This window comes from Cyanistes caeruleus, chromosome 17 (assembly GCF_971803275.1).
Source record: "Cyanistes caeruleus chromosome 17, bCyaCae1.hap1.1, whole genome shotgun sequence".
Lineage (NCBI taxonomy): Eukaryota > Metazoa > Chordata > Aves > Passeriformes > Paridae > Cyanistes > Cyanistes caeruleus.
This window is the reverse complement of record NC_141717.1, coordinates 7597088-7611597: the sequence shown is the minus strand read 5'-3', so window position 1 is coordinate 7611597 and position 14510 is coordinate 7597088. Positions and strand designations below refer to the sequence as shown.

Here is a 14510-nt window from a genome sequence, read left to right as displayed (position 1 = left end):
TATGAAGGATGCATCTATTTTGCCACAGATTTCTATAAAACAAAATGTTTTTCAGTAATTAAAGCTGGAGGTGAACAAAGGAGGTACTCTGGGAAAAGCACAGATTAATTTTACCATAAATGACCCTCAAGTCAGTTTTCACTCAAGTAATGACTGAAGAAAATGAGTCCAGAGACTGATGAAGGATGCTGAATAGGTAATTATCGCTATTACAAACCTCTTACTTTAATTTGTAGGAAATGTGATTTGAAAATTAAATAGTACTTGATTTTTTTAGGTTTCAGTGTGGACTCTCTTTCAGCTGTGTCTAGCACTTTTGTTTCTCAGAATTTCAAGAACCTTTCTTTTCCATTAATGATTGTATTAGATAAGTAGAAGGATCCATTTTTCAACAGTATTATCTCAGAAATGAATTACATTTTCCACTTCCCTCAGATTCCTGATCTAAAGATCTGTAGGTGTTTTACAGGCCTTGGGTAAAAAGAGATAACAAAAAATTTGGACACAGGTAGAAGCACACAAAAGCTGATTTATGAGTGAAGACATAACATGCACCACAAAGCTTCTACTTTTAAAATTAATAATAGATGAGGACAAGACTGCATGCCCTACAAGGCAAATGTAATCCACCTGTTTTGTACTACCCTACATTTCAACTACTAGCCTCCTTCACCGTGTGTGCAATTTTTTTCAGATTTCTTCTGGTTGTACTTACTCATAACAACTGAGTCAATAACAGCAAACACTGTCTGTATTCCCAGTGTTCTTTCAAATTTTTAACGCTCCACTATTTTTAAAATCTCTGTTACAAATGTAACAGGGTCCAATGTCCAAGCATAAAAATCCAGACTAATTGACACTAGAAAAGTGGCTTTCCCACTCTTTGAATTTCTTCTGGTTTTGAAACAGTGCAGAAGTAAAACTTTATTCACAGAAATATTGCTTGGTCTTATTGATCCATTCCTACATTTCCTGAAGGATGGTCACAATAAAAATATAGAAATTAACTCAAGTGCCTCTTCTACAGATGACTTGGCGCCCTTAAAGATCATTTTGATGTTTGCCAGTTGGTTGCAGGAATATGCAGTAAGGAATTGCAGAAGGCTGTGTACAACATTAGGCTACAAATGAGCCAACCTCATTTGGTTGATATACCAACCCTTTGGTTGGTATAGCTACAGCCAACCCTTCCAAATGTACTCTGTGGTAAATAAACAACCCTCTTTAGCCATGACATCCTGACAACACAGTGTCTGGCCACAAACCCATGGTCATGAACTTATCCTGTGGACTTAGTTTATAATAGACCATGGTACTGGAATGAGTGGTAAACCAGAAACAGCTCAAAAATAGTGAAGTGTGAATAGCATTTTTGTTGAATGCAATTGGATGGATTCATCAACCGTAACAATTTTTTTTTGAATAATTAACTGTGCTGAATTTTTCATTAAAATAAAAGCACAACATTCATATGGAGTAATTACTGAGGTGTGAAAACACGTTTGAATTAGAACAAGACAACTTTGTCATTGGGTAGGTAAATTCATAGTGCCCGGAAATGTTCTCCTCCCCAGGTTCTAGTAATCACGTGCCTAAAAGTCTCCTGCAGCACACAGTACAAGCTACTATTAATAATATATCGAGAGCTGAACATAAGGTATTAAGTTAGTATTTAAAATGTTTAATTATTCAAATGAAGGAATTAATTGACTGTGCCTTTTTTGCAGTTCCACAATATTTCTAAACATCTTAAGACCTCAGCATGCTAAGAAGAATATAATAATGTATCTGAATCTGCACTTCATTTATTCTCCAAGACAAGCACTATGGAAAAGCATTTTAAAATCAAACATTTGGAACAGAGCAAATGACTTTGGGGACAAAGCATATTATGCATACAATATATTTGTATATACAAAATACATATATAATATATAAAAACTGTGATGGATTAATTTGATTTAATGGGTGAAGATTTTACTATTTACTATTTGATGTACAAAATGTGATGTAATACTGTATCAACAAGCTGCACTTCAATATTTATGACAATATGCGTAAATTTATCCTCTTAAACTCATCAGTACTCAAGCAATTCTTATCTAATCTTGTCTTATCTATGATAACTTCTGCAAAAAGTAGTAAAGAATTCTCAGCTGGTGGGAATTTGCCAGTGGTGAACTTCTAGAAAAAGTGAATTCCTAATTATACTTCCAAGCTTACCTAGATGGAGATCATTGCATTCCTTGTTGGAACAGGCAGTTGGGAAAACAAATATTCCATTTGTATCTCTAAAAAGCTTCAAGACTAATTTGTCTCCAGAGAAGGTCAAACTTAACTAAAAACCAGGTTGATTTACATATTTATTTTCAGGCAAACTATAGTAAACTGTAACTTCTGTTTGCTCTTAGCTTTCTTCAACAAATTCTTTTGGGGCTGAACAAATTGTTTATTTAAGGCTAAATTTCAGTCCTGTGCAGGTGCAATTTTGTAAGCCAGTAGTAATAGTAGGGACCCTCCCACTGTGCATTTTAAAGGATTGAGAGATCTGCATGTGGGCTGTTCATGCCCTTGATGTGCTACAGTAATTGAAGTCCAGCTAGTGTGAAAAAGGATGGAAGGCTTGTCTAGGAGCTGGTTGAGAAGCTCTGACCTGAAGAAGCATCTGTTACCTTGCTGTCAGCCAGAAATAATTATATTATAAACAGGCTGGTACTAGAATTTCCAGCCTTTTCTCTTACCTCCTTGTGAATTTAAAATAGCACTATTTACTATTTAAAACTTAGAGTTAGTAAATATCTTGAAAAAGATTTAGTGAATCAATGAGACTGCTATTATTTTTCACACTTTTTCTGTAAGAAAAGAGAATTGTAATATTTCTGGGTTCTTACATAACCTAGTCTAGCAAGTATTTATCTCATCTTCTAGATAAAAAACCAAACCCCCTCATCCTTAAATAAATCTGATGTAAACAGAAAAATTATAAGGTAGAAGGTAACTTAGAGGACTTTCTGTTTGAGCTTCTAAACAATAAATCTCACCTGAACAAATATAATAGTACCATCCACAGGTATATATATATATATATATATATATATATATATATATATATATATACATACATACATTTATTTATTTATTTATTCCCCCAGAAGGAGAATTCACATTTATTTATCAGCTAGGGTTTTAGAGTTTTTTTTTTTTTCTTTTTAAGAGATTATATCCTATGGGTGTCATTTCTGAAGAAAATCATGCACCTCTCATACAGCCTAGACTAAATCAGAGTGAAGAGAGCATTTTGTGATGTCTGCAAGTAAATTTGTAAAGACCAACAGGACTCAACAGATTTTTAGGACAAAATCCTAAACTTGTTGTGGTGAACACCAGGATGTGTGGGGGAGGAGGGAGAGGTGCCAGCTGGATCCATCGTCTATCTTTGCATTTATGCTGTTTTCATCACCATGGTATCAAAACACCTTTACAAGTTCTAAGTGTAACCACAGTAAAGGCTCTGTAGTTTCTCCTTGAGTCCAAGGAGGGATGGCTTTGTTGTTATTGTTGCTATTGTTATTATTATTGAACAAGTGGTGAAAATAAGGGATTTTACATTCTATTCTTGAGGAGCTGAGATTCCTCAGGAAATCAACTCCACAGCTGTATGTCAGTTGCCAAGAAAATTGTATCTGTACATGATATAGAGATGACCCTTCTCTTGTCTCAGAAAATTCCAGGTGGAGTCAGTAAAAGGTCATGAAGGGAGTGAGAAGGAGCCCTCATCCTCTTACACAGGGCACAGAGAAGATGCTTAGGTTGGGCAGAGGCAGGGAGGTGGAAACAAGAATTGTTGAATTCACTGCTGATTTTTCTTGGTTTCCCCAGCAGTGCAGGCAGCTTCCCTGAGAGTATGTGCCAGAGAGCTCTCCTGATCCCTGTGCCAGCAGAACGTGCTCCCCTTGGACTTCCATGGATTGATGCACAGAGACACCTGAGAGCTGGCTGAATATATTTTCAGGAAAATACAGCAGATGTGCTGGAGCTTAAAGCTGTACTGTATGTGGAAATATTATTTCCTTAAATATTTCTACATTTTCTCACAGAACAAGCATCAGACTTTGGCCTTTGTATTTTTGTCTTTAACTTTTACTGTATGTTTTTTTTTTTTTCTGTAGCCTTTAATGTTAGATTTTGGGTTTGCTTTTATTATGAAGAACACTAGCATTATAAAATTGCCCCATTGAAACAAAGAGAATATTATGTTCTATAATAACGTCTCAATGAGAACCAGCTTATAAAGTCTTGTTCCTTAGAGTGAGATCTTCACTCAATTGAATTTAATGGTAATAATCCTGTTAATAATAATGAGTCAAGACTTTGTGTACAGCTATCAATAATTAATTATTGGTAGCCAACAGACCTTATACTAAAAACATCCTATGCAATGAGACAAAAAAATTGAAAACTGGACCCAGGCTGAGGCTTTATATGGAGGATCTATTTCTGATCTTGCTGTACAAGTGATTTAGTGTTTTCTTTATTGTGTTAACTTGAGCTAAACATTATGACAGAAACAAGTGAGATAATTGGATATTATGAGATATCCGCTCTTTTTCACTTATGGTCATTTTATGTGTTGAATACTTGCATTGTTTATGTAGGAAAGTAATCTTATTGTTCAACCATCTAAAATATCTCTTTGTTAATAATATTTTCAAGGCTCGTGTCAACTGTTCTAGTTTGCATAGAAATTATGAGCAATTTCCTTTTAAATTTTGTTATTTTTTATTTTTAAGGAAGATCAATCCCTACATTCACAGAGAGAATTTCGTTAAACTGGAAAATCCTATTTAAGGTGTTCAAGGTGTATAGATATTACAAAATTGTTTTTAAAAAGGCCAGCTTTCTGTCAGGTGTGTGGGAGTGAATGACAGACTAATTCCCACACACACCCAGGAAAATTGTGAGTTGTCCTCTTACCAAGTATTCTGTTACAACTGGCCCTATAGATGTGTCTGTGTGTATATATACATATATGTCACATATATGTATGTGACTATATATATAAGTATATACATATACATATTATTTCCATATTACACTGAAATATTCCTTTTACAGCTTCTTTACATTTTACTCCTGAGTTACTTGTCTATATCGATTACAGATTAAACAATCAATTCTGAAACTGTACACTCAGATACCAGTGTTTTGTGATAAAACTGTATTTAACCTTATTGTACTCTTCAACAATCTCCAAAATATATGTATTAGGGAACAGATATCTTAAATATGTTGTTAACATTAGATTAAATTTAGCAGGTTAGAGATAATCTGCTAATTTAAGTAAACACTACAACAATGATACCACACGAATCTGCTGTCAGCATCTTTTTGCAGAACTTAAGACTCCCTGATGTGCATTTCACATTGCAGTTAAAATCCTTTTATTTGTCCTATTATTTATCCAGCTGTGGGATCACTGCACTTTCACAAGAATAAAAAAACCTCTAGGCAAATATATGGTATAAAACCACAAAATATATTAAAAATGTTCTGCTGCACATTATTTACTCTAAGCATTAAATTTTCAGTTTAATATTGGCTTTATGCAAAGTGCAAGGAAATTAGATTGATGCCTTTTCATTCAAGATAGTATAACAGAGCACCTAGACAGATGTTCTAGATAGATATTGCATTTATGTTGGTGTAACAGAGTTGCACTGTGCTCAGAAATACCAATGATGAATGCTGTTAGTATTGTTAGGAGGATGTGTAGAAAGAAAACATAAGGAATGGCATTCACTCTTCCACCTTGAAATCTTCCTGGGTTTTTGACCCATCTGTCAGTATACCTGGCTGATAGGTTATTTCTTCTCACTAGCTATCATGCTAAAGGACAGAGAAGCAAATCCCTTTGGAGCCAGTTTTAGCACTGCTCTTTACAGTTGGCTGTCAAGTGGAGTCAAGAAGGCACAGTTGCTACCATCTGCCTAAAAGCATGGTCTGGAACCTGTGTGTGTATTTGTGCACGTCAACAGCTTTCCAACATATGGGCCTAAATTTAGTTGCTGAATTCATTATTAGGCTTTCAAATATGTGACCCGGTTTTCAGATGTACTGACCACTCAGACATCTGGTGGTTTCATGTAAGCTGTGATTATTCAGCATCTCTTGAGCAAAATCACTCAGTGCAGTGCAGTTTCCATTTTAAATCAGTGAGAAGACAGTTGTTGAATTTAGTAGATATTGAGTTGGTCCGTGACTGTTTAACCTTTGGCAACCACATCTGACAGTCTTGGCCAGGACCACAGTCACATACGTGAATGTGACAGCCACCTGAAAACTGGTGACAGCATCACTTGATTCTGATAACTGTGTCACAGATATTAAATGGTATCACAGAACTCTGGCCATTATTACTTTGTACCACTTATTTAATCTATCTTATGACTTGGCATTTTAAAATCTGGAGCATCTTTTTAACAGTTAGCATCCTTTAAAAATGGAACTGTCAAGAGAAATTTTCTTATTCATAAATCTGAAAGTTCCTGCATCTATATATTAGTACTATATCTAAGACTGAAAATACATCAAACTCTTGATGGGCATGTTGTGACAGTGATACAGGGAGACATCATTAAAGCTTATTATCAGGGAAGCACACTAGAAAGGTCTAATTTTCAGTAAGAATTTTTGGTTTTGGTTGCTTGATGGAACATTTTGGAAGACATGCAAAATATATGGTAGCTAAAGTATTTTGTTAGTTAAGTAATACAGCAACATTTCTGTGAAGAGCTGAGGTTTACAGCACACTTCTATAGCCCTTGAGGGTTATTAGCGCTGAAACTGGCAGACTTTAACTGACTCATTGATTTGACTTCTTGTTATGCCTTCCATCCATGGATGTTCCAGGCCTGAAGAATGCACATTGTAGACTAAACTTGTCTACCTCTTTATCTCAGTTGCTGAGGAGTTTTAAAAGAAGTATTGGTTAGATCAGCTCCTCACCTGGTCTAACATATGCCAGAGTCAAACAGCAGAGGATCAGAAAATTTTCTCTCCTATGTGTCCTGTTCTATATCTAAGCACAGCTTCTCTATGCTCAGGGACAGTACACAGCCTATTATACTCACTTTAACCTTGACAATTTTTAATGCTATTTTAGGCCTGTTTAGAAAGGCTTCCTTTCTGCCTTGAAAATTTGAACTCATGGGAACAAAGGTGGTTTTCTTTTCAGTTGGAAAGACACAAAAGCAGTTCCAATTTTTTTGATCTTGTGTGGCTTTTTTTTTTTTTTTTAACAAGATAAAGATTTTATTGGCACAAGTTTGCAATGATCTGCAGAACCTTCTTGTCTGCTGCAGTGATCCTCAGACACCTGGTCAATCATTCCAGATCTAAATTCCATGACGGTCTAATTTATAACAAGCAGAAACATACCTTGATCACAGGTACTTGCAATACTGCTACAATTCAAAAGTAACATCAGTTTTGCCAAAGAGAGAAACTGGCTGTCAGCTTTCCAGAGCAGTAACTGTGCAACAGGCAAACTTGAGGGCACAGATCTTTTTTCAGCTACACTGCTGGAAGCTGCTTTAGATGTATTGGCACTTTTTTCCCACTGCTGTATACTGAAGATATTTGCACTATACGTGTATTTCCTCTTGTATATTTATTTGCAAGTACTCTATTTGCCTTTTACATTTATCTGATTTCTTCTGAATTCCCTTTGAATTAAGCTGAGCTACAAGAATTCTTGAGATTTCATGAAGTCCACTCCAATTGTGATTGCTGTTACTGTCAAGCCCAACCCATGAAATTACTACAGTTTAGGTTTTACAAGAAGACTGAAGAGAAAAATATTAGGTTATAAAGGTAATTTCTATATTATAGAATTGCAATAAATTATATTCATCCTCAGTAAGCCATAAAACCAGGTCTGTCATGGTTTTTCATTCATGCAGCGCCTCTTGGCTCATTAAAATCTCTTAATGGTGATCACTTTGCTATGTGCAAAGTGTATTTTTGAGACGATAACAAAGAAGTGCTCAATGTTTGTGAGATGTTCCTGTTAAAACTGCTGTGAATCCATTAAATTATAAGAACAAGCTGCTTCTGTCCTAGTCTGTATGTGCATCATTTTTAATGAAAAGGGAAAGGTAAGTTAGAAGATGTGTGCTCACTATTTATAAAGCAGAAGTGTATTTAGCGTCAACAAAATGTATGTTGGGATTTTACACATTGCTGTACTGATACACTAATGGTTGCGCTTATTTGTTAAAAGACCAAAGGCTTATCAAGTGTTTGCTATAAATGCATTTTAACCACCCAGCAAGACTAATACCACTGGGAAGGACACTGCTCATAGAGGAGTGACAGAACTTGGTAGAAGCAAATGAAGCTGCTGTCTGATCTACACTAAATCAAGCATGTAGAACTGTTCAAAATGAACGTCTGTGTTGTGTGATTCAGGGTGTTTACAGCATTTGTGAATCATAGGACTCTTTTCAGTAACTATAAACATTATGTCACTTGTAGCCTCCTTGGTAAAACACTTCTTTAACTCTTTGTTGAAAGCGTTCTTTTACTCATGTCTGCTAAGACACTTCTTCCAGGTCTCAAGCTTACCCACTGCTGCCCAGCAGACATCTTCCACCACTGAACTGTTCTTTTAAAGACAGTGATTGCAAACCTGCTGCCACTTGGCCTGGCACAGAAGAATCATCACCACTTCTGTTCTCCAGCCACAAAACATCTTGTATCTACATCCAGACAAACCACTACAGCATGAAATGACTACCAAGGAAACAGATATTGACTGCTTCATTCCAGTTTCCACGTGACATTTTGTATCAGAAAATGCCTTTCACATCAATACTGCCTGAGATCAGGCCTGTATAGCTGCTTTTCTTGACAGATATTCACAGCTCTGGAATGTCTGTTAATAATAATGATTGAGCTGTAGGACATTTCTTGGAAATTAATGATTGGCTAGAAAGCTCCATTGACTGAATGCTCAGCAAAGGACTGTTTTCTCTGTCAAGTAATCAGGGAAATAGTCAAAGGTTGCATCAATGCGATTGATGCAACCTTGAATGATGATCAACACATTATCAACAAAAATTAAATACAGGTTTTTGAACACAATAATTGCAATTGCTCCATATGGTCTGGCTGTTCTATACTCTTCATATTTGCCACCACCTCAACATTCAGGTTGACTCACTTTGTCTTCTAATTTTACTCTTTTTTAAACTCTCTTATTTACATAAACATCCTGCAAGAATCAGTTCTATGTACAATTCCGCACAGAATTCAAGAAACAGAGCATGAGTGTATGTGCAGCTTCCATGTGACATGAGTATACATTGCTACTGAATTTATCAGAAAAGGTGCCTTTTTCTAGGTTAAAGCTGAACCACAAGTATTGTCATTGATCAACATCATCTTGGTGAAAACATGTCAAAGAAATTAGAGGTAAAATATAACAGGAATTTATTATCTAAAATAAGAATTCCACTTAATTAAATGGATATGCACTTGAGAAAAGAGAATTCTTTAGGATTGGGTTGCAACATTCATCCTTTCAGTTATTTCAGAGGCAATGAACATTCCGTATGGGATAAATCTGTAGAAAAGTAGGTAATTATTACTTGCCTTAAAGCAATGTTAAAAAGAGAAGTCTTGAAACACTTGAAGTTTTGAAAGTGGAAGATGATGTTGCAACACTGGGAAATCTTCCATGTTTCTCAACTTGTTAAGGACAGCTGAAATAAATGAGATATTTATTGACTGACTTTATTGTGAAAAGCTTTATAAAATCACATAATGACCCAAGATATGCCTCAGTACTTTATGTAATACTCATTTCTCTCAACTAGTTTTATTTCCATTAATGTAACTAATGGGTTTATATTTTGGTCATGCAGGTATTCTTAGAACTATATGCTTAAAAGCCATTAAAGCACACTGACACAGGTCTAGTAAAAAAGTTTTGTGCCCCAATCTAGAGCAACTCCTGTTCACTATTAGGATTCTAAGAGATGGTACAGCTAAAATAACTTCACTGCAAATACAACTAACTGGCAGAGAGAGCACAACTAAAGTAACTTATAATTAATTAAGGACAGCATGATTTATGAGTTCTGGGTTCCATGGGTCTGATCCAAAAATCTCTTATTGCTGTAAAAAACAGGTTTTTTTTTTTTTCAAGGAGGTTTGAAAATCCTCCTGTTTTTTCCAAGCACATGCCCCTTAGGGTTGAGTTCTGATCTCATGGACCTGAATCCCATAGATGTCAGGTCCTAGCCTAAACCCTTTGGGCTTTTTTTTTGTAGGGGAATTCTTAAGGAAAACCCTAGGAACTCAGCAAAACAAGAAACTTGTACCATGTTTAGTCATGATTAATAGCCCATAAAATAAATCGGTTTTGGATGTTATTATTTCTGCACATGTATAGAACTAATCATGCAAAATATTTAAGCAGCTTTTTAGCCGTCAGATCAACAGAGAAACTTGCATAATCTTAAGTGCTTGACAGTCTGGACCTTAAATGTCTCTAGATGCAATAATAAGTATGGAAAAGATTCATTTTGTGCAGTATTTTCAGCACAAACTGCATCACAAAGTGTTAAATAATAAATAGCAGAGAGAAGTATACACAAGGGAGGAATGATATGATTTCAGAGGAGACTTGAAAGGGGATGTTGATGAGGTGGAGGTTTTAAGAATTAAATATTAAAACCTAGAAAGGCTGGTTTTTGGCTGGGACTGATTGTTTTTCTCTACTGAGAAAAAAAGGGGCTTTCTAACCTACCTCCTGGACAAAGATGCCAGGCTTACTGTCAAACTGTTAAGTGGAATCATCACTATACTTAGAGTCTATTTTTAAGAGAAGGCAAAGGATCACAATTAGCTAACTACAGCCGTCTCTGATTCCAAACGTCTTCTTTGTCCTCTGCCTCACCTTTCCATTTATCTACCGTGTAACAACCCCACACGGACTTGGCCCAAGTTCCTGAAGAGCGCCAGGGATGCAGAGGGAGAGGGAGGGCAGCCTGCCATGGTAGAGCCCCAGCACATCAGCCTTCCCCAGAGCCAAGGGCAGCCTGTGAGGCCACGGCAAAAAACTTCACAGACGTGCCCCGAGGAAAAGGGAAGCGGCTTTCAGCACCAGCCCACACTGTTAAATCACGCCATAGTGGGCTTATTTCCTACATTTGGTGGCAGCATAGTATTCAGGATAATATTATTGCTACTTGCACAGGTTACCGCCGAAGCAAACGACAGAGATGAGAGAGTTAAGTAACAGGGATGGAGAGCGAATCACTAAAAAGTCTTTCCCAGAGTCAGTTCTCTGTTTGGGGGAAGTTATTTCAATTCTGTATCTCGCAAACAACCCGCTGCCTCACCGTGTCCTCTGGAGCCAACTGACTGACATTATAAGGAGATTTTTAAATAAATGATGTGCAGGAGAAGCTCATGTTTAGCAGCCAAAGCCCTGCTCGGCAGCACGCACTGCGAGCACAGCCGTACCTGTGCTCGGCACGCCGGGGCCAGGGCAGCGCCCGCTCCCGCCCGGCCTTAGCAGAGGTGCGGCCCCATGGGCGCCGCTCCGCCCGCGGCACCTGCCTTTGCCTCGCAGGTGAGTGTGTCTCCGGAGAGCGCTCGGAGAGGAGCTCCCGGGAGAAGGAGCGCTCTACTTATCGGCAGAGGAGCTCTCCTGCCGCGGAGCTGCCCCCGGCTCGCCCAGTCCAGCCCGGGCCGGCTGCCCGCTACCCCGCTAAGCGCGGGGCGGGCTGAGGGAGGCGGGCGACGAGGAGGCGCTCCCGCGCTTTTGGAGACGCACCTGTGGGGAGCGCCCGCCGGGGTGGGAAGTCTCTTATGTAAGGGATGGAGGGGAGCGGTGAGGGGAGCGAGGTGGGGGTCGTCTCTGCACCGGGGTTGATGTGAGGAGGGAGAGCCCCTCAGCGGGCTGCCGGAGGGGACAGGCGGGCGGGAAGCCCCGACTCTGGCACGCAGCTTCCCGTGGCCGCCTCAGAGGACGGGCTGGGCTCTCATCCTGGCACCACACTCGCCCGCCCGCCCGCCACGGCGCATCTCTCATCCCCGGTAGCTGAATGCCGCGGCAGGTCCGTCCAGCCTCCTGCGCCCTGCCCAGGCAGCCCGGCCCCAGGCGGGGCCCGGCGGACGCCGCGTGTGTGTGAGGGAGTTGTGCGAGAGACCGCGCCGGGCTCCGCGAGGGAGCGGAAGGTGGGTGCCCTCGGCGCCCCACGCTGGCACCAGGCTGCGCGGGGAGGCTCCTCGCTCTCCCTCTCTCTTCCTCCCGCCCCTGCAGCGCCCTCGCCTCAGCCCTCCCGCTTGGCGGCCCCTCCACGCCCCTCTCGCCAGCCCGGCGCTGTGCCCCGCACGCCGCCGCCACCTCCACCCCTCGGTCCTCCTCTTCCTCCTCCTCCTCCTCCCGCGCTCCCCCTCACGCGCACTCCGCTCCACAAGTGCCGCGCGCTCGCTGCTCCGGAGCGGAGCGGGGCCGGGCTGCGGACCCTGCGCAGGGGCTGCGGACCCTGCCCGGCCCGTTCGCGGCTGTCCGTGGTGCTGGAGGCGAGCGCGGGCTGAGCGGACGCCCGGCCCCTGACGGAGCCCCTTTATGTTCAGCTCCTGGCGCAGCGCAGCATCCAGCAGCTCGAGCGGCGGCGGCAGCAGCATCGCTGAGCCGGGGCTGGGAGGCAGAATGGAAGGCTTTATTCGCCTGCTCTTCGGCTACTTGGTGGCGGACCTTCTAACGCTGGTGTGCCGGGCTCAGGAAAAAGCTGGCCAGCAGCTGGGGAGCTTTGTGGTGCTCTCGGGAGGAAACCACTCCAGCCTCGGGGAACAGATAGACCCCTCCGAGCCACCTCCCACCCCAGACTTCTGCAGGGGCTACTTTGACGTGATGGGGCAGTGGGACCCCCCCTTTAACTGCAGCTCGGGGGAGTTCATCTTCTGCTGTGGCACTTGTGGCTTCAGGTTTTGCTGCAAGTTCAAGAAGACAAGGCTGGATCAAAGCACCTGCACAAACTATGAGACGCCGTTGTGGATGAACACTGGGAAGCCTCCTTCCCGCATAGACGACCCTCTGCATGATCCTACCCGGGATAAAACCAACCTTATTGTCTACATCATCTGTGGGGTTGTAGCAGTCATGGTGCTGGTGGGAATCTTCACCAAACTAGGGCTGGAGAAGGCACACAGACCCCAGCGGGAGCACATGTCCAGGTAAGGCTGAGTGCCAGGCAGCAGAGTCCCCTTCCCCTTTCCCCTCTACCTCCTGCCCAGCTCCTCGAGGAGAGAGAGGAGCCCATGTGTCCCTACCAAACAAACAACTCCTGCCAGGCAGGCTGCATTTCCCTGCAAGGCGACTGAGAGAGACCAACTTTACAGAGCAGAGCTCCTGTGGTGCCCCCAGCCCGGGTTATCACAGAACATGCATATTGAGGAAGACTAAGGATAATTGTGGAGTCTGCACAGACAGTAGTCCATTTTTATCTGCAGTGCGTGACCCTCTCCCTAACAAGATCCAGCAAGTGTTCCCAGATATACTGTGCATAAATAGAAAAACAAAAAAAATCTGAAACCAGCAACACTGAATTATAGAAAGCCTGATGCATTCCCTCTTCCAACAGTTTCAAAGATTGGAAAATGTTTTTACTTCTCAACAGAAGGATGTAAACAAATGCCATCTCACCCTCCCTCTCCAGCTGCAAAATGGTTTTGGCAGGACCTTCCCTACTCCCCCAGCCCTTGCAAGTGTGTGAGCTATTTGTAAAATTTCTAAGCTGTGAAAATGAGTCAGGGTGGAAGGGAAGAGGAAGACACAAAAAGGAAAAGCTATTGTAGAATTTCTTAACATTTTTTCAGTTACTGTTGTGAGGTAAAAAATGGAATATGAAAATCTTGCCTCAGCCGTGTCTGTGTGTGTTCTGACTCTGTCTTCACGGTGTAATGGCTGAGTTGTATCAAAGAGAACCCCCCCACCTAGAGTTAGACATGCTGTGTACCATCTACTCCAGATCCTGGCTGCCTAGTGGTGGATAGGCAGGTGGGCAACTCGGGACAGAGCCCAGCATCTTTAACAACAAATTCCAAACCCATATTGTCACAGCAGTTCAAAATCAAGGCATAACACATTTGTCAAGTTTGCAGCCTGTCTGATTCTTTATGCTAATCCCAGGCACATGAAAGTAAAGCAGATGGGGAAAAGTCATTAAAAAAAGCAAACAGATCCATTAAAGAGTCTAAATAGATCCCAGCATATTGGGCAACTTTAGTGATGAAATGCAATGAAAGGATACCTTCTACTGGATGTGCAGTGTGGCAGAAAACTTCCTCTTGCCCTGACTACTAATGTAGCTCACAATCTTTAAGGCTTAGATGAAGGCTTAGATGAAGATGAACAGTCCAGGAGATGAACCCAACACCTGAAGCCTCATTTTTACTGAAGTTTCTGCATGACTTTTTGATTAACTGTTTATGCT

At 40.9% G+C, this 14510-nt stretch overlaps 2 protein-coding genes across 5 annotated transcripts in view; one reads left to right on the top strand and one right to left on the bottom strand.

Moving 5' to 3' along the window:
- CPPED1 (calcineurin like phosphoesterase domain containing 1) overlaps positions 1 to 12611 on the bottom strand; it is a 58367-nt gene extending 45756 nt beyond the window's left edge. The window contains exons 1-2 of one of the 4 annotated variants that reach the window (XM_086853731.1): positions 12419 to 12611; positions 9655 to 9764 (exon numbers count right to left, since the gene is read on the bottom strand). The gene's annotated coding sequence lies outside the window, so the exon portion shown is untranslated. Of the gene's footprint in view, positions 1 to 9654; positions 9765 to 10963; positions 12347 to 12418 lie in introns of those variants that run through there. The other 3 variants (XM_086853729.1, XM_086853730.1, XM_086853732.1) reach the window with 3 other exon arrangements.
- The window catches only part of SHISA9 (shisa family member 9), a 174178-nt gene continuing 172263 nt past the window's right edge, over positions 12596 to 14510 (top strand). The window contains exon 1 of the mRNA XM_023936636.2: positions 12596 to 13251. Coding sequence (XP_023792404.1) covers positions 12644 to 13251 — 608 coding nt within the window. The 5' untranslated portion in view covers positions 12596 to 12643. The remainder of the gene's footprint in view (positions 13252 to 14510) is intronic.